The sequence below is a fragment of the Microtus ochrogaster genome, linkage group LG9 (genome assembly GCF_000317375.1).
Source record: "Microtus ochrogaster isolate Prairie Vole_2 linkage group LG9, MicOch1.0, whole genome shotgun sequence".
Classification (NCBI taxonomy): Eukaryota; Metazoa; Chordata; class Mammalia; order Rodentia; family Cricetidae; genus Microtus; species Microtus ochrogaster.
Window position 1 is genome coordinate 14,707,210 of NC_022034.1, and position 21,761 is coordinate 14,728,970.

Here is a 21,761-nt window from a genome sequence, read left to right on the forward strand (position 1 = left end):
GAGAATCCTCCTGTCTCAGCCTCCTGAGGATTTTCTGTAAGTCTCTTGATTTTGCAAATGAAGAAGTAGGTCTAGAGTGACTTTTTTGGGTATATAGCTCCTTGTTAATTCTGGACCTATGGCTTTAAAAATTCTATACTACTGTAGATCGTATTCTCTGACCAAACATACAACAGAATTACATATACATCAGTAGTTAGAGACGTGGGCTACTAGCGGGCTGCATCAAGAGTACCATAGAATTCCTGAGATTACCTACCAGCTGTTCAAATGTTAAAGTCTCTGCTTGCTAACAATAAATGAAAGTGATCTAAACCTTAGATGCTGTAGAGAAAAATAAAAAATTTTAAAGCTAAAGTTCTCTGTAATATTTGCAGCAGAGAGAGAGACAGAGAGGAGAGAGAGGGGGGGAGAGGAGAGAAAACAGAGAGAGACATTTGTAAGCATATTTTTTTCTTTGAGTTTTCCAGTTTTGTCTGGGAATCTGATTTTACATGACGGTGAAAATATATTGTGGAAAATGTGTGTATTTTATATATATCATCATGTCTGATTTGAATATTTATTGTCTATAAAACATGAGAAATATTCAGAGATAAAGATAGAATGAGATATGTAAATTTGGTTGCAAATAAGAAATTCCCCATCAGGAGGCTTAGAATCCCTGAGGTCACACAAGAAGAGATAAGAAATTTCTTTTCCCAGGCTGTTTAATTTTCGTGGTGTAGCTAGAACCCTCCATGAAATTAGTCTGATGTGAGCATTTAACAGCTTGAGATAGAAACAATTATTTAGAAATCAAGAGAGAAAAGAAATATTGTTTCTTCTTTCACAAAAATGTATAGGTAAAGTATTTAATGATTTTCTAAAACTTCATCAAGCACGGTGCCGTGCCCTCACTAACCCAAGTAGTAGTGAGAATCGCTTGTGGGAGGAAACAGGAAGCCTGACAGATAAATGCCCTGTTACCTTTTTCCAGGTTCACTCATTGCACATCGATTCTAATTAGCACATTCTGTGCCTCAGCTCGTAGCTCCCCTTGAGCTCTGCTTGGAGAGTTTCTTTCTTTCTTTCTTTTCTTTCTTTTTTTTTTTTTTAGAATCCACCCAGCTCATAAACACTGCCACCCCCTCCCTCCTTCTCTCTTTACAAATGTTACAACACAATCAGAAATTGCCTCTGTTCTTTCCTTCCTGCATCTCCAGCAGGTTCCCTTGCGTCAGAAGCCCAGGAAGAAAACTCAAGGTAATTAGATCCCTTTTGTTCCTTTATCCCTTTCTCCTGCCTGTGAGTGTGAATTTTTTTTTATTTTTTCTTCCTTTCTACTGGATGCATTCTTCGGGGGGGGGGTTATCAGAGTCTTGTCTGTCTGAATTTAATATCAGGAGATGGACGGCAGATTAAAATTTTTGGCTGCTTTGGGATTGATTTTAAGAAAGAATGACATGCTGTTCATTTTGACCGGTCCCTCGTGCTTTGTCCTCAGAGCTTAGAGAAGCTGACAGAGCCAGGAAGTCCCTGGTGTCCTAAGTGGGCTTTAACCCTTCCGTGTCTGTTGCATAACTGTCGCTGTTACTATGGGAAGGACCGGTGTGTCTGCCACAATGTGCAGCCCAGAGAGTTTACCGTTTTCAACTTACTCTTTTTGACTAAGGTTTTCCGACACATGCTTGCATAGAAGTCTCACTGCTTCTTTGCCTGGGTATTCTAGGCACCAAATGAATGTTTAAAAATAGAACAGATACATGGGAGTCTTTCTTTCTTTCTTTCTTTCTTTCTTTCTTTCTTTCTTTCTTTCTTTCTTTCTTTCTTTCTTCCTTCCTTCCTTCCTTCCTTCCTTCCTTCCTTCCTTTCTTCCTTTCTTCTTTTACACTTACTTTGCATGAATGTAAACATGCAACTATTGCCATGCAAACAACTAACCATTGCCTTTTGTTTTGTCCCCTGAGTTCGGGTCACACTTACCTGTTCCTATCACCTTTGCAGGTTTTTTCACCATGAGTCGGAGGAGGATATCTTGTAAAGATCTGGGCCATGCTGACTGCCAGGGCTGGCTGTACAAGAAAAAGGAAAAGGGAACTTTTCTAAGCAACAAATGGAAAAAGTTCTGGGTGGTACTGAAGGGGTCGTCGCTGTACTGGTACAGCAACCAAATGGTGAGTGGTCCCTCCTCCTTCCCCAGCCTCTTTACCAGAGTGGCCTCTAGAGCACAGGGCAGGCGATCCTCCTGGGGAAGTTGATCCTGATCTCCGGGAGTTGGAGCAGAGCAAACCAGCAGATTTGATTGAGGAGGGCTCATTTCTGCTCCAGGAGCTATGTAGGTTAGCGAGCTGAGCTGCTCGGAGAAGCAGCCATCTGGCTTTACTATTCTGATTGGAGAAGAAGAAAAGGGACCCCAATTATATCCTTGCTTAAGGAAGAAGCTGTTTGGGTTCTTCTGATGTCATTTGTTCTGTGAGATCCTAGTTGTTTCAGGATCTGTCTGGATTGCTATGGGAATTTTGCCTAGCTAAGGTCCTATTAAAAGTTGCCCTCTACCGAGGGCCCAAATCCATCAGTTCAGAGACATGCTATTTATCCCTTCTCCCACTGCCTCCTCTCCTCCTGAACTTTGCCAGGTGGGTTGGTTTGGGATTGCTAACCCTGTATACCAGCCTTGGGTGGGACTGGTGACATTGTTCCATGATGACATTAAATAGACACCGTGAGGACAACACTCACTGAGGTAGTTGGTGATGATGTCCTTTGATGGCCACACTCTACTGTGGTCAGCTCCATGGTTTGACTGTGGAAAAAAGAGCTGGAAATTAAATTATCGTATTGTCTTTTGTGGCTGGAGATACTTTGAGAGGGACATCAGTGTTGTTGAAAATAATTTGTAGAGCTTTGCAGATAGAAGTCTGTTGCTAACTCTGGGGAAATGGAAATCCACTGCAGGTTTGGGGAGAACCGGGGTCCCTTTGTGCTGGAAAAAGGACCGATAGAGACGATTTGTTTAATCATTTAAAGGAATAGTACTAAATTAAGCCAACCTGGGGCTGGGTGGTTTCCCAAACAAACACAGCTTCCTTAAGGGGAGTTAATGCTGACTTAAGTACTTCGTGTTTTCTGTTATTTTATTTTTAATTATTGAATTACATTTATTTATTCATTGTATGTGTGTGTATGTGTGTATGTGTGTATGTTTGGGTATATATGTGTCACCACTCGTGTGTGGAAGTCAGAGTACAACTTACAAGAGGAATTGCTTCTTTTGTTTCATCGTGTGGGTTCCTGTGTTCTAATTCAAGTGGTTAGCCATGGCAACAAGCACCTCATCAGCTGAGCCACCTCACCAGCTTCCATTTTTTATTGTTTTAGGCTATGGCATTTTGGCAGTTATCACTGGTAATTGTTACCTGTATCTTTCTTAAGTTGAGCTGGTCTGAGTTACCCTATAAACAGTCCTGAGGAATTTCTTGTTTTTTTTTTTTTTTTTTTTTTTTTTGGTTTTTCTAGACAGGGTTTCTCTGTGGCTTTGGAGCCTGTCCTGGAACTAGCTCTGTAGACCAGGCTGGTCTCGAACTCACAGAGATCCGTCTGCCTCTGCCTCCCGAGTGCTGGGATTAAAGGCGTGTGCCACCATCGCCTGGCCTTTGAGGAATTTCTTGATCCTGTAGGATAGACTGGGTATTGTTGGACATGATACATCTACGGGATGCAACTGGGCTCACAATTAAGCAGTCACTCATCTCCTCATTTAGCCAGAAGGTGCTGTCCCTGTCTTGGTATAATGGGAAAGAAGTTCCTGGAGTTACACAATTGCCATTTGGCTCATTTGGCTTCTCCAGCTTCTCTTCCCCTTAGGAGAATGGATCCGGTTACTTTTAGGCATCGGTTCTTCCTAGTTTTAGGCATCAGGAATCTCCCTCCTCTGCATGGAGCGGCCATGTTGGCTTGGCCTAGAGAGAGGAAAGGGTGGAGTCTTAGATGCCTGTAGGCTCCCCATCCCTGTGTGCTTTCATCAGAGGCAGACGGTAAGCTTCAGGATGCTGGTCGTGTATTTTAGAAGAGTAAATTAGTAGCATCAGTCTGAGAATGAGCTTGGTTGGGCAGGGAAGAAGAGGATAACTCTTGTCCACAAAAGGAAGAGTCTCCCACAGACGACTTCTCATGTCTTTTTCTTTGCTTTCTCTTTCCCACCCTCATTCCTGACACCCTAATTGTATGTTTGTTGTAGGCAGACCTCAAGGAAGATTTATTTAGCAGTCATATTCCTGCTATCTGTGTTAATACCAACTGCAAAGTAACAGTCAAACACGCCCTCACAGAAAAATATGCACTTACTGTCTCTACTTCAAGAATTTAGATTTAAGAGCTAAGGCGCCTAAGGGTTGACTGATTTCTTCTCCTTTCTCCATTCCTTGTTCTTCCTGATTTGTGTATAGCAGGATGGCCTATCTCATCGAACATAGAACATTTGTTGTATGCTAAGGAATGTTCTAGGTACTCTGCACACAGGTTCTTACCTATTCTTCAAAACAACCTCTAGCTGGGTATGTCGGCACAGGCTTATAGTCTTAGCCACTCAGGAGGCTGAGGCCGAAAGATTGCAGTTTCAAAACCTTCCTGGGCTATAGAGTGAGTTCAAAGACAGTCTTGTCAACTTAGTGAATCACTGTCTCAAAGTGAATAAGAAACATAAAAAGTTGGAGGGCATAGCTTGGTGGTAGAGTGCTTGCCTAGCATGTATGAGGTTCAGGATTCAATCTCTGGAGGGAGCTAGAGACAGAGACAGACAGAGACAATAGACAGAGAGATGGAGGGCCTCAGACCTTTGAAGCATGCTTTAAAAGCTGGAAAGATTTAGACTCACAGTAAACTTCCCAAGTCATACATGAAGAACGAAAAGTGCTTCACACAGGCTGCTTTGATTCCTAAGTCCATACTGGTTGACGTGCCATCCTGAAACTTCCTGAGGATCAGATAAATGATACCATTCCATTACATTGCTTCCAGAAGGAGACTGAGAGAACCTCTCCAGAAGGGGCAATTCCTCTGTGAATGTACAAGCTAGCATCTTAGACCCCCTTGCTCATCCCTGTTGCTGTCAATATTGCCCGAGGACTTTGCCATCTTCTCCTCTTTGCCTGTATGTTGTTGATACCCGGTAAATGGCTCACCTCATTTCTGCTCACGTTGCTTCTCCCAGCACCACTACTGAGACTTCCTTAGGAAGTTATTTCTCACGTAGCATTTCCTTGGTTTGGAAGGTTCCAGCACAAGCAGCTTCATGCCGCTTCTTACAGGACCATACATAAGCCACGAAATCTCAGCAAGTGAAAAATCTGGACTAGGATACTACCCTCTCACTTTCCTGCGCCCTGTGGATAATGCTCAAACCCACCCCCTGGCACAGGGCGTCATCTTCATTGGTACCCTCTCTTTCTTCTCACTACTCCCCATCTTAACCCAACCTAAGCTTGGCGATGGAGATTTGATTCCTATTGATGTGTTCCACCTCTCTGTGCACCTTTGTCTAGACAGATTCCCTGCTCAGAAAGGCTGTCCCTGTTCCCAGGAGCCTTTTCTCCTGCCCATTGCAGCAAGCCTCCTCCTCTTCGTAAGGTCATATTTGAATTTGATAGCACATTTTCTGTGTGGACTTACCATATCCCCCGAGCTAAACTTGCCTACTCAGTCTTCTTCCTTTTATATTATTTTATAATAGTTTGATTGTCACACACATTCTTCTTTTTGAATGTATGTCAGACTCCTGTCTTTCATAATTATTTCATCATTATGTCTACATAGCAAGATCATAGGTTTATATTTTTAGTATTTTAATGTCTGACGTTTAATAAGTGCTTGATTAATATTTGTTGATTCCTCAAGTGAATGAGAAGGATAAATCATTGATACTTGCTATGCTTAGGGGATTCTGAGAATTGAGATCTTATTCAAGTATTTCTCTTGACAGGAAATAATTTCCCAGGAATGGGATTTCCACTTCTATGCTAAAAAATGCAATTAAATTTGGGGTTTACTAGAAAGGATCCCTGTACTGTAATATATCCCACACAGCTGTTTCCAACCTTGCTTAACACCTTCTTTGACGCTTTTGGGAGTAGAAGATGGGGGTTGGGTCAGCATCTGAGTCAGAGGTCAAATGTGAATGAAGGCTGGATAGTATGAGTGAGAGGAACCAGCATGGTACTGTAGAGATGATGTCTAATTTTCATATAACCACCCAACATTGATGTTATTCCCCCCATTCTTCAAATGAGTTTACTGAAAACCAAGAGCTGAAGGAACAGGCTCAGAGGCTCTGAAGAAGTAAATGGCAGAGCTGGGATTAACCCTGAGATAGTCCAACACCAGAACCAGGCTCTTTTCTGTAGACGGTGTGACTATAGATAGGTGGCCTGGGCCCAGTAAACAAACAGGGAACTCAGACACACTGTTCACAAATGGGTAGGACTAGCAGACAGGAGGGGACTAAAGAAGAGTGTCAGGTTGGCAGGGTGATGGACATGTGATGATATGAACAGAGCAGCGGTCAACTGTGAAGGAGTGTGTTGCGGGAGCCGGGTTGAGAGATGATCAGAGAACGTGAGGGTTCAGATGTGGCCCCTGGCAGTGAGAACTGGAACACACCACACTGATGAAGAGGAGCAGCACAGAGAGAATATGGGACATAGTAGTTGAGGTTAAAGTGAGACTGACCTCCGAGTCTTAGTGCCTGGGTAAATACCATGAAAACTGAGAAAGAATTTGTGGGTAAAATGTAGAGTTTTGTATTGGTTCTTCGTCAGCTACGCATTTGGTTTATTTTCGTGTTATCCATTATTTGTCTAAAATTACTAGAGACTCGAGGGGGTTTGCTGTATAAATGAACCGATATTGATGTCATTTGTGTTGCTGCAGCAACAGTTCAGGAGAGCTGCGAGGCTGCTGGGTAAACCGTCTGACCTTGTTTCATGGAAATTTCAGGTCAGCTCATGCCTTCTGCAGGGCAGTGTCTGACTTAACACACACCTTGCAGAGTTCTCCGTCCTTTGAGGTTCCTCCTTATCTGTGCAAACGTGACTGTGTTTCCTTTCATTGTCAACACAGTTGCATGACACTGCCTCGTGGTAACTGTGTCACTTGTCAACAAAATGTGACTCTCAGAGGAGCTTAAATGTGGATGGTGCTTTTCTTGGAAGCAGTTTGATGAGCATCTTTTCTATTTAAGCTTTAATCACTTGGTAGAACAGAATTGACCCTTTCAGAAAATTTTACTTGAAAGCCAGAACTTCTCTATTTTTAAGAGAACTGTCTTGAGTGTTTTGGCAAAAATGGGGAGCCTTTCTTTCCGCTAAAGAAAAACGAAGAGGGGTTAGCTTCTCACGGGAAAGAAGACGACTTCCTGGTCTTGAGTCCTACACCTTTCAGAGCAACCGCTCTAAGCCTGCATTGTGAGAAAATAGCTTAGGGAATTTGCCATGGCTTGTGTAGTGATAGGTGCGGCGGGGCTGGGTCCCCAGCACCCCAGCTGCCTGGCCCGGCTAGCTCAGTCAGTAGAGCATGGGACTCTTAATCCCATGTGGGGTTTGAGCCCCACATTGGGTGCCATTTGTAGTAATTGGAGCGGCGGAGCTGCGTCCCCAGCACCCTGGGTGCACCCCGGCTGCCTGGCTAGCTTATGCCCTGAAATAATTACACGGACACTGTATTCTTTTAATCACTGCTTGGCCCATTTCTCTCTAGCCTCTTTTAGGCTAACTCTCACACCTGGACTAGCCCATCTCTAATAATATGCTGTAGCCCACAAGGTGGCTTACCAGGGAGATTCTAGCCTACATCCATCCTGGGTCGGAGCTTCATCGCATGCATCTCGGAGAGCAAAGCTATCCCCGCATCCGCCCAGGAGAGGGAGCATGGCGTCTCTGCTCCAGAGCTCAGAGCTGTCGAGACTGACCTCACTTCCTCTTCCTCCCAGCATTCTGTTCTGTTTACTCCTCCCACCTATGTTTTAACCTATCAGGGCAAGCAACATCTTTATTTAACCAATGGCCTTCCTCCATCAGGCTTGGGAATTTTTTTTCATTGACACACTCATTACTCATGTGGCTTGGTTTTTTAAAAAAATATTTTTATTTGTTATTGTGTGCATATGAATGTGTGTGTGTTTATATGTGTGTGTATGTGTGTGTGTGTAGTTTGGGTGCATGATACAGGGGACATGTGAAAGTTAGATGACAGCTGTGTGGAACTGGTTCTCTGCTTTTTTCTAGGCTCCAGCGTTTGAACTCAAATTGCCAGGATTCTGTGGCAAGCACCTTTACTGGGTGAACCATCTTCTTTGTCTGTTTCTGTAATTTAAACTGTCTCGTTACACTCTGATAAAAGATACAGAGTAGATAGCAATTTTTTTTTTGGTGGGGAGAAATCATTTAGTTTTAATTTTATGTTACTTATCAATGAATCATAAATTTTTCTCATATCTTCACTGACAATATTTCATTTCAAGGAGAATTATATGTGTCTCATCTAACAGAATGCTGTATTTACTGTCTTAGCTGAAATCCCATTTCTGAGTTCATCTCAAAGAGAACTCCAGTGTATGGAAGCGTTTCTAAAGGAAAGTAAGCTAGTGACATGAACCTGGTGGATTGTAGGCCAGCCTAGAATTTGTGTTTGAGTAGAGAAGAGGTAATGTTGATGGTCCGTGGAGGCGACATAGGACATGGTAGTGACCAGGTGACCTTACAATAATATATATGTGTGTATATATATATATATATCACTTATATATACATGCAGTATACATATTTACAAATATTAATGTATACTAATGTATGCATCAGATTTATCAGCAGGGAAATCATTGAAGTAACTCTATGTGCATCCATTTTTCTGTTAATAACACTATCTGTACTTTGAGCTAATTGGGACCTTTGAATGCAGATAAAAAACACTGCACAGACACAAAAGGAGCACATAGAAAGAATGACACTTTTGTGCATTCCTTAGCAGAAATACACTTGCTTGGGGATGATGGGCATTGAAGAGGCTCCTCTGGAGTTCGTTAGCCATTTGGGCAAGAAACTGCTCTTACCTGGACTGCTTAATGGTATGGTGTATGAATTGCATGTAGGACTCACAGAAAAATGACTGCTAAACTTGCCTAAAGGTGAGATGGTCCTTCTCGGGGTTCCTAATTCATGAGTCTGGCAGATATTCTGCAGGACACAGAAAAGGGTAACTGACAAACGACCAATATAGGCAAAACTGTCTTTAAAATTTCCTGCTCATGAAAAAGTCTGCTGAATACTATGGGCCTGTAGGCTAAAGATGCCCCAATGTTACAAAAAAACTTTGCGTGACTGTCCAGGCAGCAAGGTGTCTCTGTCAATTCTAGAGGTTTCAAAGCTGCTTACAATGCACTTCCAGTTTACTTAGGTAATATTATATCATTCTGGAGTCTTTAATGGAGTTAAAAAATAGTTATAGGTTTCCTTAGTTATAATAAAAGATTAGGTATAAATATTGTAGCTGTAATTCTTGTTTATAACCTGTTTTGTTATACGTAATTTTACTATGTTAAAGTTAAAACCTTCCTTTTCATTTAGACAGAGAGGGGAAATAGTGTGGGGAATCCGTCTGTCTATGTGTTGCTTCTATTGGTCAATTAATAAAACTTTTTCAGCCAGTGGCTTAGCAGACTATAGCAAGGCAGGAATTCCAAGCAGATAGAGAAGGAAAGAAGGCAGAGTTAGGGAGAAGCCATGTAGCCGCCACATGAGACAGGTGCACCGGAATCCTGCTGGTAAATCATGAGCCTCATGGTAATGCACACATTTATAGAAATGGGTTAATTTAAGATATAAGAGCTAGCCAATAAAAAACTAGTGCTAGTAGGCCAGGCAGTGATTTAATTAACACAGTTTCTGTGTGGTTATTTCAGGTCTGGGTGGCTGGAAATGAATGAACAGCCTCCCCCTATATAAAATAGTGGGTGTAAATCTTTAAAGTTATTGTTTTAAAATATTGACTATGCATATATCTATATATGTACAAACACAGACATAAAAGTTTCTTGAGCATTTTAAAGGGTGCATTTTTGTGGCATTAAATATATTCCCATTATTGTACAGCTGTCCCCACTTTTCACCTCCTGATCTCTTTTCATCTTTACCAAATTAAAACTCTCCTCCACTACCTCACTCTGTGAATCTCTTCTCTGATTGTCCCTTGCAGCTACCAAAGATTTTCTGTGTGTGTGAATTTGACTACTGCATGTCTACCTAGTAAGTATAATTATATTATATTTATTCTTCTGTGGATGGCTTGTTTCACAGTGCACAACATCTTCAAGTTTCAATTTCCATTCTTCTTGAGGACATCCTAGTGTATCCACATGTTGCATTTGGTTATCCAGTTATGTCCATTGATGAACACTCATGCAATGTTCCTAGTATAAGGACCTGCAAAGATGTCTTTGATGGTCTGCTTTGAATTCTGGGTATAGGTGCAGAATTGCAATTACAGGGTAACCATAGTTTTAGTTGTTTCAGGAATGGTTTCCTATATATAGCAACTTCTCTCTTCCCTTCCTTTTGATGGTGCACAGGGCTTACAGCTTTTCTAGAACTCTCTCAGGATTTGCTTTCTGGTTTATTTTTGGCACTCACCCTCTTAATGAGTGTGAGGTGATAAGCATCTCATTGTGGTTAGGTTCCATTTCCTTAATGCCCAGTGACTATGAGCACCCTTCCCTTGCACTTATTGGCCATTTGTGTATTGTCTTTAAAAAATGTTTATTCCACTTTCATTTAAAGCAGAGCTATTGTTCCTACTGCTTGGCCTCCAATAGCATCTTAATGATATCTTAATGATGTTCATTCATGTAGTTCCTGTAATAGTCTAGAGAGATTGGAAAGCTACTTGAAGACTTAATATACATTGGATTGTGGCAGATTATGTGCTATCTCCTAACTGTGCTATCTCAAGGATTACCATTTATTATTATTACTTATTTTTTATTTCTTTTAAATCTCTAGTATTGACATACATCATTTAAATCTTATATGTTGTTCCTTTTCTTCTTCTGCTATTCTTTTTAATGTGAACATGAATTCATTTAGATTTTATCTTTAGGTAATATTTTAATTAATTATTTGAGAATTGCATATATGCAAACAATATATATTGACCACATTTGCTCTCATCCTCCTTCTAAATGCTTTCATCTCTCATGCTCCCTTTCCTAACTTTGTCTTAAATATATAATTTAATTGTACATATATTTATAATTTATAAATCTATAATGAATTAAATAAATTATAAATACATATATTATTAAATATATAAACCAGTTCCACCCAGTCCAATTTATATTAGCCACAGACTCACCCATCAGAGGCCACACCCTTAAAGAAAGCAGATTCTCCCTCTCCTAGAAGCCACCAACTGTCAATAACTCCTTAGCTAGAAGTGAGGTCTTCTGACTTTCTCTCTTGCCCAAGCTGCCGTAGTGACTGGATTGTTCTCTGGTGGGCAACTATGTCTCTCTTCTTGCTTTAACTATGGATGGCACATCCAGTTTATTAGCTATCATGATCTATTATCCATTCTATAATAATGAAAGTCAATCAGATTTTTCTAAAACTTCCCTTTCATCTTTATTTCTTTGCTTTTGTTGGGCTCTCCTGGTGAAGAAGTTGGGCAGCACTGATGAAAAGGAAAAGCCTCCCTGGGCTTAGAGGCTTCCAAGAGAGCGTGTGAGGCTGACCAGGGAATAAACTCATTGCAGGACACACATGCTGAGGTTGTTTTCATTGTAGAGAACAGTCACCAATCTTTTAAATAATGAAGGCTCCATCTTAACTGTTTTTGGAAATAATGCTTTAAAGTGACTTTCTTTGTAACATACTTTCATGATTAAACGATTCTTTGGGGGAGAGAGAGCATGAGTCTTAGAGTAGCCAAGAAAGCTGATTTATAGACATAAGATAGTATACCAGATGCCTCATGGTCTCCTCTCCAAAAAGACCTACTGTGGCAGTGAGGTGTCTATATCCCTGGGTGTTTCTCAGGAGGTGATAATGAGGAAGGATTATAAGGATAATTGTGTTGTCACAATTGGTTACTATGAGCAGGAATTTTTTTTTCTCTCGGGGTAAAGACAGATTGGCTTAGGTTTCTCAGAAGGAAACTCCCAGAAGAAGATTTGTCTATGAGTGGTTTATTTGAGAAGGTGATCAGGTTCAGGACTCTCCATTTGAATGCAATCTATACACACCTTCCTTTATTCCTTAAATCATCTCTGCTTTACTTACAGTACCAAATACAATATGAACGTTAAGTATATTATTGCTACTGCATTGTCTTGAGAACAATGACATGAACATTTTGTGTTTGCTTGGTAGAGACACCTTTGTGTGCATTTATCATTGGTGCTCTGTTCAATCTGTGCATGCAGCCCTTCAGAACTAGAGCTGCAACTCTCTTGGAAAGATAATGACAGATGAGAAGGCAGAGAGAAGGCAAGGACAGCTGCAGGTAACCCAAGCTTAGGCAACCTGGGGAACTCAGTACTCTTGTAAAATACAAAATCCAGAGTGAGTATGCCAAGGGTCAACGGCTGGATTATTTATGTACCAAGCCCTCTTAGGTATGTGCAGGAGCCCATTCTAGGGGCTTGATTTGCGAATCTCTTGCAAGGCAGAAGTGTAGAATCAGGGCCCAGAAGACCTTCCCAGTGAAGAGATGCAGCTGCTGGCAGTAGGAAGTCTGGCTAGGGTTCCCTGAGTCACCAGCAGTACCAACTGCACATTATCTGCCCACCCCAGAGCCCTTGATCCTCTCTCTTGCTGGGGCCTCAGCATCCCAGTTCTATGGAGGCTTTCTGATACCACCTCAGTCCACATTTAAAATTATAATACATTGAGAATCTCTGGATTCTGTAAGAAATTGTGGCTTTTGTTTATTAGCCAAGACATCTACCAATTGTTTTCTGTATAGAATACATATTTCTAAACACCTGTAAAAAGAAGCCCTCTACGGATCAAAATCTAATTATATTTATAGGACAATATCATATAAACCGAAATGCAATAATACTTTTAATAAAACACACCCAAATAATATACAGACAGATTATTAAGCTTGCAACCATAATTATGCTCTCAGTAATTTAATTTTCTCCTCACAGCCATTAATCTGATGCAAAAATGACAAGGGAAAACTGGGACAGTCACAGCTGCCCCAGGTATCAGCAAAGGAGATGGAGTCGAGAAGCTTGCTTGACATCAGTTTTCTTTTTCCAAGTTATTCTTTCTCCTTTCTTATGGATGAATGATAACAATCTCTTAACTCTCTATGTCCTGTACTGGCTTACTGTATTAGACATGCACATTGATCTTATTCCACTTGAAGACACTGGTTCTGTCTGCTTTTTCACTGGGAAACACTGGTTTTCAGGGTACTCCTCTGCCTAAGATGAGCCAGTAAGTGGCTTGCAGGGAGGTGTCCTGTTCAAGTCGGGATTCTTTCTCCTGGGCCATGTGTTAACTGGAGTCTTCTCCTCTTTCTTTTAGCTCTCTTTGTAAGGCAAAGGAAAACCATCTGTCTCCTGTTAGAATGACTCGCTTCTGGGTCCTGTTCTTTGTTCTGGAAATTTATGAATGCTGTGCAATTTCTTCATGGGACAACAGCATCAGTTGGGTGGTGTGTGGGTTAAAAATCACCTGCCTCATCAGTTCTGATACTGAGAATAGGATTAATTTTACCCCAAAGGTAGAGAATGGTACCCTTCTTATGCTCAGTGCTCAGTCAATGTTAGCCTTAGCTGTTTCTGTCAAGCACATTCTGAGGTATCCCAGCCACACCCCCCGTGAGAACTGCTTCTTATAACTAGAAGAACAAGGAGGGAGGATGGGGAAGAAAGGATAAAGGTGGAGGAGGTAGAAAGAAGGACGACCAAGCCAAACACACTTTTTCTTGCATCCTGAAGTGCTTGCTGTCCCCCATGACTGGTGGATGCAGCTCTCTGTTCACCGACCCAGGTGAAGCTTGCAGAATGGAAGGTGCTTGGTGTGTCCATTTCTGTGTTCCTTTCTGAAAGAGAGGAGAAGATGAGTTACTCATCAGAACCAAACACCATCATCAATTTCATTGCAGGGAAAGAAGAGGGAGGCTATAGATTCTGTGTCATTTGCAGGCATGGGGACTATGTAAATACCTGAAATGTGACAGCCACAACATTGTGGAAAATGCTAGCAATGTCTCTTCTTAGACTAGGTTTCATTATCAATAAATAAACTTCTGTGTTACAGGTCTGGGGTCCCAACCTTTGGCTTAGGATTAATGGGTGATGGAGTGCAGCAAGAGCCAAGAGATAAGCAAAAGGAAGCAATCCTGAAGGAAGCGTGGTCTGCCCATCATTGTCCCCCCTGTCTGCTTCTGCTTGTGGCCCCAAGAAGTCTTTATGACTGTCATAGCTGGAGAGGATTAATGTAGGTCTCAGGATACGGTCACCCATCATGGAGAGTCCTCCTCATGGGAGAGGTGTGTTTGTCAGGGGGCAGATCTTTCCTGTAAAGATCTACTGTTTCTGGTATCTGAAGTCCCTGAAACTTAGGTCAACTTTATCTCTGTGCCTTCAGCCTTGAAGGGGGATGAGATTAGGTTAGGTGGACACTCCTTCAGCGATGAATATTCCAACCTGAAGAGGTAAGCAAGTAGTCTATAATAACGGAGGCAGCAGCAAAATGAAGGTAGTGAAGGCAAGCTTTCAGTGTGTTTTGGTTGTATGCTTAAGTGAGGAGTCAGTGCTTTGTGGAAAAGGAGCTTCCAGGTGCCTGTTCCGTGTGTGTTCTTTAAAGTCACGTGTGAATATAAATTGTGCCACATGTTATCATATGAAGCCTCAGAGATGTGTGTAGGACAGGCTCCAGAATTAAGGTTTCTGGTGAGAGGACACACTGCTATAGTTCTGTTCTTTGGTCTGAATTTGATTTCCACTTTTGCATGAGAAGGCCTCTGCACAGTTTGAATGTGCCAGGGCATCTTGTCTCATCTCTCCTCCAATCTTCATATCCCTCTAGCTTATATTTTAGAAAAAGGGGTTCAGATTATAGTACTGGTCTCAAGTTAGTGTGCTCTTTGAGATTCAGCCTCCATGTGTGCAAGGAGAATTTAACCTCCATGTATGAGTGCTGTAGGAGAATCCAATCTCTGTGTGTGCTCTAGAATTTGGCCTCTGTGTGCTCTAGGAGAATCTGGCCTTCGGGTGTAGTCTAGGAGAATCAGCCTCCATGTGTGTTTCTCTAGGGGAACCCAGTCTCCATGTGTGCTCTAGGAGAATCAGCCTCCACGTGTGTGTACTCTAGGGGAACCCAGCCTCCACGTGTGTGTACTCATGTGCTCAGCTTATTTGAGACGTGTTTATTCTATCATAATACCACTCCATTTACATCCACTCACTGATGCAACCATTATAACAAGCTGGTTTTAGGTCAGTTGTTTAGGACCAGAGTGACTCCTTGTGTCCATTAACCCTTAATTCTACATTCCCACCTCAAGCCTTGCTTTGCATTCTACCTTCATGAACTTGATAGAAATGGAGACATAGTGTAACATATTGTCTCTTGTGTTGTCAGTAAGTGTAATGCTGCCAAAGCTTATGTACAGCTTAGCAGGAGGTGCTTGTTCCTTTATAGTGATGATAGTGTTTTATCATGTGAGCATGAATACATTATGCTCTTTAGTTACCCGCCAATGGACATTTAGGTTGTTTCCTGCTTAAGATACTATGACTAATGTACCTATAAATATTTGCTTGCAACTCTTTTCATGGGTATGAGTTTTCAATGGTGGGGGTGGGTAGGTACCCAGGAGTGGAATTGCTGGGTTTTGCAGAAATTACATGCTTGTGATTTTCAGAAAATGCTGAAATATTTTTCAAAATAGTTTCCACATCTTATTTCAACATTTTCTTTATTGTCAAAGGGAAAAAAATGTTCCATCACTCGATCATTCATAACACATGTATAGCTTTTCCACACAGAATGGACAATTGCCTTATAAATCAAAAATACATTAAATGAAACAGTTGCCTCCTTCAAAATACTCTGGTCTGTAGGAGAGTCAGACCAACAACCAGGACACACCACCATGAGAGGACTGTGAGGGTAGCCCATTTCTTGCTCTGAAGACAAACAGGAGGGAGCCTGTCCCAGACTTGTAGAAACAGATTACACCCATCATGACTCTTGGAATCTCACATAAGAGGGCCAGGGAGAGGGGTTTAGTGTCACCAGGGAGCTGCAGGCATCCTGCCCTGCTTGTGTTCTCTAGCTCCGTTATGGTGCTCAATTATGGTGCTCAACTCAGCCTCCAATTACATGTCCACAAGTCCACAAGATGCTGCCTAAGTCCATGGGTCATGTTGAGCTCATTGTCCCGTTTCTCTCAAGAGATGAGGTCTCCATCTCACTACGATATTCTCACACCTGGGACACAGCGAGGACTTGACTGAATGTATGGAAGCTTTTCATGAGAGAGAAAAGAGAGTTTAAGGGAGAGATGAACACAGCTGATTGACACAGGAGGAGCTTCACTCCTGTCCTTGATGTTTGAACTCTGCCAGTTTTGACATAAGTAAGACTTTGGTTCTACCTAATGATAAGTTCTGCTGGGGGTGGGGGCAGGGAGTCAGAGGTGCCTGGGAAAGTGGGTGGGCTAACTTGAAAGGAAGTTTGGTTTGTAGTTACAGAACACCCTATGGCTGAGGGCCCAGTGCTGTGTGCTGTTGCACTTAAGATTTTAAGTTTGTACAGTGGCTGGAGGATACTTTCAAAGATCATGTTAGAGATCTGGGGAAATTATCAAATACATAACTGTCAAGTGACATTTTAGAAAGTTAGGAATCCTTAAAGGGAAGGATACTATTCGAGTCAGTTATTTGTTAATGGATCAGGCCGGGGCAGATCTGAAAGGGTAGGAGGAGGAGGAGAAGAAGAAAACTGTCATTCCATGAGAAGCTGCCCATTGTGATCGCCACTTCTGTGGCTTTTTTTTTTGCAGGTTAAATAAGCAAGGGACATTTTTGACACAGCTGATGTGACTTTGAATACAGCTCAGACGTCTTTAGAATAATGACAAGAGCTGCTGTGTATGAGAAGGAGGGTTCCTAGGGAAACTTTATGCAATGGCTCCGCTCAGGTTTCTTGGGATCTCTAATTGAAAGAGCTTCAGCCTTTTCAGTTTTGTGGAAAGGAAACCAGTGAAATAAACCCAGTGAACCAAAGATACGTAATTTATCTTTCATTTGTTTAATAATCTGTATTGTTTATTGGGGGCATGTCACAGTGTGCTTGTGGAGGTCAGAGGGCAAATTTTAGGCATCCATTCTTCCCTTGCACCACATTTTTGATCCAGGGGATAGAGTTCAGATTGTCAGCCTTTTACCTTTACCTGCTCAACCAGCTGACCAAATCAATATTTCTAAATGCATGCAAACACTGGTAAAAGCAACACTTGTATGTTCTGTTTTTGTATGGTGGTGGTGGTGCGCATGCACCCGTGTGTGTGTGTGTGTGTGTGTTCATGCCTATGGAAGCTAGAGGTCAATGCTGGGCATCCTCCTCAATTGCTCCCCATTTTACTTTTTCTGACAGGGTCTCCCAATAAACCTGGTGTTCACTGACCATGTTAGATATGCTGGTCTGCAAGGCCAGATCCTCCTGTCTCTGCTTTCCCAGTGCTTGGGTTATAGGTGTGGATCATTTTGATCAGCTCTTTTCATGGGCTCTTGGGATTGAACTTGAATCCCGATGCTTATGTGGCAAGATTTTTAGCAACTGAACCATTTTCTCAGTCTGTATATGTTTCATTTTAAATTAATTTTTATGTTATCACCACATGAATGGAATTATGATATTGCATAGAGGTGTATGCCATGACATGAATTGGGTGTCTTACTTAGCTCCAGAAGAACACAGTTTTCTTTGTTTTACAGTTTTTTCAGTTTGTTTTTGGTTGAACAGAAGACAGGGATACTGAAGAAGGTGAAACTGTGGAATTCATTAGGGCTCACCCATGAAGGGTGTTCTGCTGAGGTACTAAAGCTTCATCCAGTGAGCACCTGGGAACCATGCAGGGTTTCAATTAGAGGAGGACACGAAACATGTTCATGATGGACAGAATTGCTATGGGATGTCATTTGGATGCTATATTGGGTTAAAGGAGGGAATTAGAAAGAGGGGAACTGGCTTTGGAGGATTTTTCAGTAATTTAACAAAAAGCTAATGGTGATGGACAGGACATGACATGGTAGGATAGATGAATGAACCATCTGTTAAAGATGCAACCTCAACACAACTTTGTGTTTACCTCATGAATTTTGGGAAGGGTTGTCTTAGTTCATTTTCTATAACAAAATACTGAAGGCTGGATGGCTCAAAAAGAAGGTGGATGCTTATTTAGTTCAAATTCTGAAGGCTGCTTCTGGGACCTGCTTAGCTTTTAGCAAGGACCACATATGGCTTATATGATGGAGAAGCAGGAGGCAGAGTGATTGTGTGCAAAGGGATCCCAGTATGTGAGGTGCCTTTTTGCAACAACCTATTCTCTCAGCAGGCAAATCAGCCTCCAGAAAATAAGAATTCATTCTCATGAGAAAAACCTTAGATTCCCACTGACCTATTTAACATATTCATTCAATTGTTCATCATGTGTTTGTGGTGTGTGGAGTCCCATATGAGTGCATGGAGCCTGAAAGCATCATCTCTGCTGCCCTACTTAGTCATTCTCCACCGTATTCTCCTGAGTCAGGTTCTCTTCCAGAACCTAGGGCTGGGCTGACTGCCAGATAGCCCCAGTGTACTAGTGTATTGGTATGCATGGCACTATACTTAGCATTTTATGTGTGTGTTTGAGATTTGAAATTATGTGGTCATGTTTGCACAGCAATGTTCTTATCTGTTAAACCATCTCTAACCATGACATACTTAGCATTTACTTATTTTTTTAAAAAGATCTGATTTTCTTTGAGAATACCGTAAAATTTATTTTGATTATATTTACCTATACTCCTTCCCTATCTCCTCTAAGATACATCCCTTATTTCGCCATCCCACACACTTCCTGTTCTTTTTTTACTTATTCTTAATAACCCAATTTTTACAGTGCATGTACCCAGGGTGAGAGACAATTTACTGGGAGAGTGGTTAACTGACTAGGGGACACACCCTTAAAGAAGAATGACTTTCCTTCCCAGAGAAGCTATCAGTAATAAAAGCTTTCCCGGTTAGGGGTGGGGGCTCACAAGGCCATCTCATCTCCATGCTATAGTGCTGACTGGCTTGATCTTGTACTGGTCTTGTGTAGGCAACCACAGCTCTGGGTTCATGAGTAAAGTTGCTCTGTCATGTTTGGAAGACACTTTTGCTACAATCCATGACCTCTGACTCTTACAGTCTTTCTCTTCATTTTCTATGATGATCTCCGAGTCATCTGTGTATGTGTGCATGTGCGTGCATGTGTGTGAGTGCGCGCGAGTGTGTGCGCATGATATAGATGTTTTGTTTGTGATGCTTATTCACTTACTCTAACTTGGTCAATTGTAAATTTCTATTACATGTAGAAGTTTCTCTGATGAGGTTTGAGGGCTGTATTAGCATATGGTTATAGAGGTTGTCTTAGTTAGGGTGTCTATTACTGTAACAGCATGGCCAAAAACAACTTATAAAAGTAGACATTTTATTGAGCTTCCAATTTTAGAATCTATTATGGTGGAGTATAGTGGCAAGAATAGCTGAGCACTCATATCTTGAGTGACAAGCAGAAGGCAGAGGGAGAGAGAAGCCTGGCACAGGAAATCCAGTCTTTTAAAACTGCAAAGCTCACCCCCAGTGACAGATCTGCTCTAACAAAGCCACACATCCCAATCCCTCCAAATAGTTCCAGCAGTTGGAAATCAAGCATTCAAAACTGTGAGACTGTTTGGGCCATTTTCATCCAGGCCACCAAGAGGTATTAATTTAGAGGTAGATTTGACACTGTTCATTTAGCAGAGCAATTCACTTAACTTTTAAAGACTTCAGTCTTTCTCATCATGGACTAAGACTCAGCATGTATTTTTATGGTGACAGACAGTATCCACACAGGAATAGCTGAAACAGGAGAGCTAGAAATGTCTCTTTTGTCCATCTTTCTCTCTTTCTTTCTTCTTCTCTCTCTCCTTCTCTACCCTCCTTTTCTCTTATGAAGTCTTGATAGATGGTGTCATCTTATTCACTGAAGCAGAGAACACAGAAGAGGAGAAGGCATGGAGTAAGATGGTCTTGGTTTGGGCCATTCTCCAGGAGCTCATCATTTATCCATGTGAATAAAGATACTGGGCCATTCTCTCCAGGGATGAATCTCAATTCAAGTTGTGGATTTTGAATGTGTGTGTGTGTGTGTGTGTGTATGGTGATGATATGTGAATTCATGGAGATGTCACAAGTCAGTCAGCCATAGTGCTGGAATGGAGAGAGTAAAGGTTTATGGATTGAACTCTGAGGTACCCTGATATCGAAGAGATAGCAGAAAACCTTGTGAAAACTTTAAAAGAGGAGGTAATTAGAAGGAAGGTGAGCAGCAGTATTGCTAGGAGGCACAGGGGTGGATCGGATTGGGTTAATGTTCACTAGAGTCCAACTTAGGACATATGGAAGAGTTGGATGTGTTTAGGCTTCTTAGAATTTGGAACAGTTGGTATTGAAGTGGCAACAAATGCTTGATATAATGATAGTTTTCCTCAAAACTAGTTATGGGGATTTATATGAAAATGTCTTAATATAACAGTGATGTTACATATATATAACATATATGTTATATAGCATGATCAACATGGCCATATAACATAAGATCAACCATTATGAAGTGAGTACTTGAGTAAAAATCTCGTACATTTACAAAAATGTACACCAATCTCTATCTAGTTTCAAAACATTTCCAAGACAAAACTTTACTTCCTTCAAGTAGTTATGCCCAATTCTTTTCCCAGGGCCTGGAATACACACACACACACACACACACACACACACACACACACACACACACACACACACACACATAAATCTGTGTTTTTTCTTTATGTATTTCTTATTCTGAATATTTCATATACATGTAACCAAATAATGCATGATATTTTGTGACTAAAATCTTTCATTTAGCATAATATTTGCAAGGTTTATCTATTTAGCATATGCCAGCTTTCATGGAGTTTGTGACTATACATAATATTTATCTATATGGATTTATCACAGTTTGTTTAGTGATGATCAGTTTATGTGTTGGTCTGTTTCTGGTTGTGAACAGTGTGTACTGTTATCATACATATACACCTGAACATCTGTATTTGCTTTGGGTAGGTTTTTAGCAATGGACCTAGGTTTTCCAAAATTACATTTCTGCATATAATTGTAATTGAAAATCACAGGAAACATTGTGTGTTATATAAAATATCAACTCACATTGTAGGAGGCTTCTTGTTCATTCCTGGCTGCTCAGACTCAAAATAACTACACAGAAACAATATTGATTAAACCACTGCTTTGCCTATTAGTGCTAGCTTCTTATTGGCTAGCTCTTACATCTTAATTTAACCCATTTCTATTAATCTGTGTATCACCACATGGCTGTGGCTTACTGGCAAGGTTCCATCCAGTGTCTGTCTCTAGCTGGGCTCCATGGCTTCTCCATGACTCTGCCTTCTTTCCCCCAGCCTTCAGTCTAGTTTTCCC

The 21,761-nt window shown here is 41.3% G+C and overlaps 1 protein-coding gene across 7 annotated transcripts in view; it reads left to right on the forward strand.

Annotated features, from left to right (window-relative positions):
* Positions 1-953: 953 nt before the first annotated feature.
* Ipcef1 (interaction protein for cytohesin exchange factors 1) overlaps positions 954-21,761 on the forward strand; it is a 77,520-nt gene continuing 56,712 nt past the window's right edge. For 3 of the 7 annotated variants that reach the window (XM_026787460.1, XM_005363419.3, XM_026787463.1), the window contains exons 1-2: positions 954-1,245; positions 1,987-2,156. In XM_026787460.1, the coding sequence (XP_026643261.1) occupies positions 1,998-2,156 (159 nt within the window). In that variant the 5' untranslated portion in view covers positions 954-1,245; positions 1,987-1,997. Of the gene's footprint in view, positions 1,246-1,511; positions 1,703-1,865; positions 2,157-2,566; positions 2,619-21,761 lie in introns of those variants that run through there. The other 4 variants (XM_026787461.1, XM_026787464.1, XM_026787462.1 and 1 more) reach the window with 4 other exon arrangements.